Source organism: Ursus maritimus, unplaced genomic scaffold, assembly GCF_017311325.1.
Source record: "Ursus maritimus isolate PB19 unplaced genomic scaffold, ASM1731132v1 scaffold_5, whole genome shotgun sequence".
In the NCBI taxonomy this organism is placed as follows: domain Eukaryota; kingdom Metazoa; phylum Chordata; class Mammalia; order Carnivora; family Ursidae; genus Ursus; species Ursus maritimus.
Window position 1 is genome coordinate 81,510,777 of NW_024426663.1, and position 6,238 is coordinate 81,517,014.

General features: G+C 35.9%; 1 protein-coding gene across 1 annotated transcript; it reads right to left on the reverse strand.

Moving 5' to 3' along the window:
* Nucleotides 1-4,758: 4,758 nt before the first annotated feature.
* LOC103656336 (olfactory receptor 2T29-like) lies at nt 4,759-5,842 on the reverse strand. Its single transcript, XM_008683707.2, has one exon. The coding sequence runs from the start codon at nt 5,812-5,814 to the stop codon at nt 4,852-4,854; it is 963 nt and encodes a 320-aa protein (XP_008681929.1). The 5' UTR covers nt 5,815-5,842; the 3' UTR covers nt 4,759-4,851.
* Nucleotides 5,843-6,238: the final 396 nt, after the last annotated feature.

A 6,238-nucleotide genomic window follows, 5' to 3' on the forward strand; every position in this document is an offset into this window, starting at 1 on the left:
CTTTCTTTCTTTGCATTTGCACTTTCATGTTGCTTCATTATTCATAGTAATTAAGGTAAGGAAACAAACTAAATGTCTATCAACCGATGAATAAGTAAACAATGTGACAAATTATGTAATGTGATATACAATGGAATATTTATTCAGCCTTACAAAATAAAGACATCTTGCCATTTGGGATTATGTGGATGGGTCCAGAGGACATTAGGCTAAGTGAAATAAGTCTGACTGAGAAAGACAGCCACGATATGATTTCAGTCATATATGGAATCTAAAAACACAATTGAATACACAAAAAGCAAAATCAGACCTATAACTACAGAAAACAAAATGATGTTCACCAGATGGAAGAAGGGTGGAGTGATGGGCAAAATGGGTGAAGGGGAGTTGGGAATACTGTCTTTGAGTTATGGAATGAACAAGTCACAAGTATAAAAGGCACAGCATAAGGAATATACTCAATTCTATTTAAATAGTGTTGTATGGTGACAGATGGTAGCTATAGTTGTGGTGACAATAGCATAATACATAAACTTGTCAAAGCACTATATCATATACCAAAATGAATATAATATTGTATGTCAGATATACTGATTTGTTTTTAATACTAGTTCGAAAAAAGTAAAAAAAAACAAGTATGAAGTAGTCAAGCCTAGTGCCTGGTACACAGTAAACCTCAATAAATGAAAGAGCTAGATAAATGTATGTATATATATATATATATATATTATATATATAGTCAACATACACACATTTGTAAAATATATCACACATATGCATGCAAGTTACTCATCTAATATTTGTCTTGATTATAGAGTATTATTTGCCACTTACAAAAAGCTAGTTAGGATTTTATAAGTGGACCTGATTTTTACACCACCTGGTTTCAATCTAGGGAGTCATGTTTATCCAGACGCATTCTGCTCAAAACCTAAAAGTTGACTTTCTTTAATATTTAAGAAATGAAATTAATTATAAGCTGGGAAATTCAAAGCTTTGCTTAAGATGTTAACTGGTAATTATCATTAGCTCTAGCACGCACATGTGATAGCAATATTTTCATAACTCAAATTTGAAAACTACTCTACCAATAAATTGCTGTATCAAGCATAGAAATTTCCTGGAGACTAACTTCTGTATAGACAGAATATTCAATCCTTCTAAAATTATGGAAAACAAACTGCTGTGGTGATGATTTGATATCAGTAATGCTTTATCCTTTATATTGCAATGGCATTCATGTTTATACTGTTACAAAATTTTACTGTGAGTAATTACATTCACACTTGGGAAATTATTTGAAAATGATATGTGGTATCTTCCATCTTCTCTCTGAAAATGCATAGTGTCAGTCAGTTAAATAGTGTAATAAACTGGTTTTCTCTAGAACTTGGTACACTGTTTTCAGTCTATAGCAAGGATGACAGAAATAACTTTAACCCAAATATACCATTTTTCACTGTAGAAAAGCCATCACTCAACCAACTCAGACTTCACACTTATTGGCAAATATCCATTTGGACATTACTTCCTAGTGATCTCAAAAAAATTATCTGACCTGTTGGTGCCTTAGTTTCCTTCTCTGTAAACTGAGATAATATCAATATCTGCCCTATAGTCAAGAGTACTATAGTGTACACTTAAAAAATTACTAAGAGGTTGATCTCATGAGAGGTGTTCCTACCACAATTAAATAAATTTAACAACAACAACCACCACAACACCAAAAATAATATCTGCTTCAAAGTGTTTAATAGGCTTGAATAAGTTAATATACATAACATCATTTAAACAGTGAGTGGCATATAATGTAAAATAAATAAACAACTAAATAAAGTATTCCATAAAAAAGCATTGTATTTGTGAAAAACAATGCAACCTTCTCCACCTAATCCATGTGGTTTATTCCTAAATTTGTTAAAAATTGTTGTTTTTTAAGATTTTATTTATTTATTTGACAGAGAGAGAGAGAGAAAGCAAAAGCAGGTGGAACAGCAGGCAGAGAGAGAGGGAGAAGCATTCTCTCCACTGAACTGAGAACCCAACATGGGGCTTGATCTGGGATCACAAATGAGCCAAAGACAGATGCTTAACTGATTGAACCACCCAGGTGCCCTAATTTGGTAATAATTTTAATCATAGTTTTTCATGTCCTTTGATATAGAAACACTGAGGGTTTATTTTCATGGATTAAAAATTACTTCTCTGTCCAAGGGCTGGTTAAATCATGAGCACAAACACATGAACATATTTTGAAGTTTGTGCATTTAAACTACTTTGGTGCACAGCTACTTATGTAACACTGTAAGCTAGTGCATGTGAGTGACAGAAACTCTTCCATTTTTACATTCGAGATGCAAAAAAAAAAAAAATCTAGGAGCACCAAATGTTCCTCTATGTCTAGTAATTCTGAGTATCATGTACTATATATAATATAACAAATATAAGTTGATGAAGATTTTTGAGCTGAAGAGTTCTCATAAATCTTTATTATTATAAGCTTGGAAAATTATATTTTGAACATTTTTTGCAGTGACATGGACGGGACTGGAGGAGATTATGCTGAGATTATGCTAAGTGAAATAAGTCAAGCAGAGAATGACAATTATCATATGGTTTCACTCATTTATGGACTATAAGAAGTAGGAAGATCGGTAGAAGAAGGAAGGGAAGAATGAAGGGGGGGGTAACAGAAGGGGAATGGACCATGAGAGACTATGGACTCTGGGAAACAAACTGAGGGCTTCAGAGGGGAGGGAGGTGGAGGATTGGGATAGGATGGTGATGGGTATTAAGGAGGGCACGTGTTGCATAGTGCACTGGGTGTTATATGCAAGTAATGAATCATGGAACATTACATCTAAAACTAGGGATGTACTGTATGGTGACTAACATATTAAAAATTATTATAAAAATAATAATAATTCATCATTCTAAAATAATTTTATCTAAATTTTTTTTGCTTTAGATAGGGTAAAAAGTCATCTTTGTAAAAATATGGTTCTATAAAACATTTTGTTTTGTTTTACTCTGTTTGGTTCCCATGCCCATAGTATTTTAAATGGAATCATCAAATGTGTGTGTTATTATGGTCCAGAAATTGAGGGGTGATATACACACTATTCAAATATTGTGGAAGTTAAAAAGTGTACATATCTTAGGTATTTCATTTGACTACAACAAAAATATTGTAAACTAATTATCTAACATTGTTTCCCAAAATACTGCAAGATCCTTATTTTCTAGTGGTGTAAGAATCAAGTGTGTCAAGAAAAAAAGGGAATGTCCCCTTTTGAAACCTTCTGATAAATCACAAGTTGTCACAGCTAATTGGAAACTGGTAAACATGCAACCAAATTTGTGGTATTATGGAACAGATTCAACAAGGCCTACTTACACCCCGAAAGTCCATAAATCCAATTGGAATGATCCATTCCACTTAGATTAACACTACCCAGCTCATTGTCCTCACTCACCTGGTCTCCAAACCTCCAATGTTGTTCTTCTTCAGTTGATTTTCCACTGATTTAACTTTTCTACAATCCAAGTGTGGTCATTTTAATATCATTTGTAAATATTTGGGTCTCAAAAGGGCGAGAAATGAGGCTATAAATTGAACCAGGAAGAGGTGCTATTGGGACATTTCTCTCCTGCTTGGTCAACCACTGGAACTTTGCTCATCACGTTCCTTTTTTGTCACATCATGTCCTTGTTCCTTGAGCAAGAGCCCTGGTCCCAGCCTCCTATACTCACATGAAAGTAATATCTAGTCATGATTCAACACTGAGATCTAGGGTCCCCATTGAGCCTCTTCGTTTGGTTGAACTCACATGTCATAGGTAGAACTGGTGTGTCCTGATGAGCTGCACCCTTTCCACTTAAGCCTCAAAGCAATGTATTTATTTTATTACAACTCTTTGCACAAAATACACACAGATTATCTTCCTTAGAGATAGTAGACATCTGTTATTTATATGATAAATTCACTTAACTATTAGGTTTTTTTTTTTATTATAGCATAAGATGTGTGGTTTTTTTTTTTTTTTTGAATAAATGAAGGATTGGATGTTTGATGGTCTTCCTCTGCTTGTTTGTATGATAAGTTACAAACTTCAAATTTCATCTCCAATACAACCTTATGCAGGAAAGGTTCCCTAAGCTCTCCTTCTTGGGGTTAATGTTTTTCCCACAGTACCTTCTACCACAATATATTCATGATTTCAGAGAGGTAACAGCCACTGGATTTCTTCAGGTTTGGAACCAAAGAACAAAATGACCCAAATTAAACACAGGCCAACAACTAGATTATTGCAGTAATGATCAGCCATGTTAACATGTGCATGATTTCCAGATTTGTTGCTTATATTGTCAGCATGCAGCAAGGACATATTTTAAAAATAATCAAAAGTCTGATGCTTTATGTTTTTTTCTTTATATTCTTAAGTAATTTCAAATTTGTGGAAAGTTATTATGAATAATAATAGTATGATTAACACTCGTGTACCTTTGACTAGATTCTCCTATAAGTTTATACCCCATTTGGTTTATCACCTCTCTCCCCATCTCTCTGTCATGAGTTGAACACCTATGATCTTTGTTTCTAAAAATTTCATCATGTGTTTCTTAAGAATATGAATATTCAGAAAAATGTAACATGGATACAATACAATTGTACAATTGTTTTGAAGCAGAAGTATAAAAATTAAGAGCTTTGCCATACATGGACACAATTACCCCAAAATGCATGAGTAGGTGATGACACACCATGTGTAAGAATCTGAAGAAAAACATTGGCATAAAGTCCTAAAGTTTTAATTTATAGAATAAGAAAAAAAATAGTACAAATTTTCCCTACTTCATAGTTTCCTGTAGGACAGATCCCACATTCAACATTTTTTTTAGCGCCCTTGTGACATCCTTATTCCTAAGACTATAAATTAAAGGGTTTAGAACAGGGGTGAGTATGGTATAAAAGACAGATACAATCATGTCCTTCTCGGGGGTGTGATAGGAGGTAGGGAGCATGTAGGTATAGACGCCAGCCCCAAAGAAGAGGATGACCACCATCATGTGGGAAGAACAAGTGGCAAAAGCCTTCTTCCGTGCCTCTGCTGAGTTCATCCTGTGGATTGTGAAGAGGATGAAAGAATAGGAGCTTGAAATGATTGTCACAGGGATGAGGAGCATGAGGACACAACACAGGTACATGAGTGTCTCATAGAGCGAAGTGTCTGAGCAGGAAAGCTTCATTACAGCAGGGACCTCACAGAAGAAATGTTGGATCTCCCGGGATCTGCAGAAGGGGAAGGTCATGGTGACTGGTGTGAGCATAAATCCATCTACAGATCCCAGAAACCAAGAGGAAGACACCAAGAGGAGACACACTCCATGGTTCATGAGGATAGGATAACGGAGTGGATGGCAGATGGCCACATAGCGGTCATAGGCCATGGCAGCTAGAAGGAAAACTTCTGAACCTACCAGTGTCAGATAGACAAACATTTGGATCCCACATTCGGGGGCTGAGATCTTATTCACACCCATGACCTGGTCCATGAGCATCTTGGGCACAGTGACAGAAATGGACATCACATCCATGAGAGACAACTGGGTGATATAAAAGTACATGGGGTTATGCAGACGAATATCACAGTGTATCAGAAAGACCAGGATGGTGTTTCCAGACAACGCCATTATGAAAACCACAAAAATGACCACACAAAGGAGAGTTGGATGCTTGGATTGACTGAAGAGTCCGACCAGGTCAAAATCTGATCGTCTAGTATGGTTGGCCAACCACGTGGTGTTCTCCATTGGATTTTACCTGGTGAACCAAGGAGAGCTGTGGAGTTAATAGATCACTCATGGGTTTGAGCACCTGAAATAAATGTTTAGTGAGCTTGAGTGTGTGTGTGTGTGTGTGTGTGTGTGTGTGTGCATGTTTACACACTGCAACACTGTGGGACATTCTAAGGACCAGTAAATTGTAGGATTATAAGTTACCTCTAATTGAACAAATTTTCTAGAAATGTTGGCAAGGATGTGGAGAAACGGGAACCCTCTTACACTGTTGGTAGGAATGTAGGCTTGTACCACCATTCTGGAAAACAATATGGAGTTCCTCAAGATGTTAAAAATAGAGCTACCACATGATCCTGCAATTGCACTAGTAGGTATTTACCACAAAGATACAGATGTAGTGAAAAGAAGGGCCACATGCATCCCAATGTTCATAGGA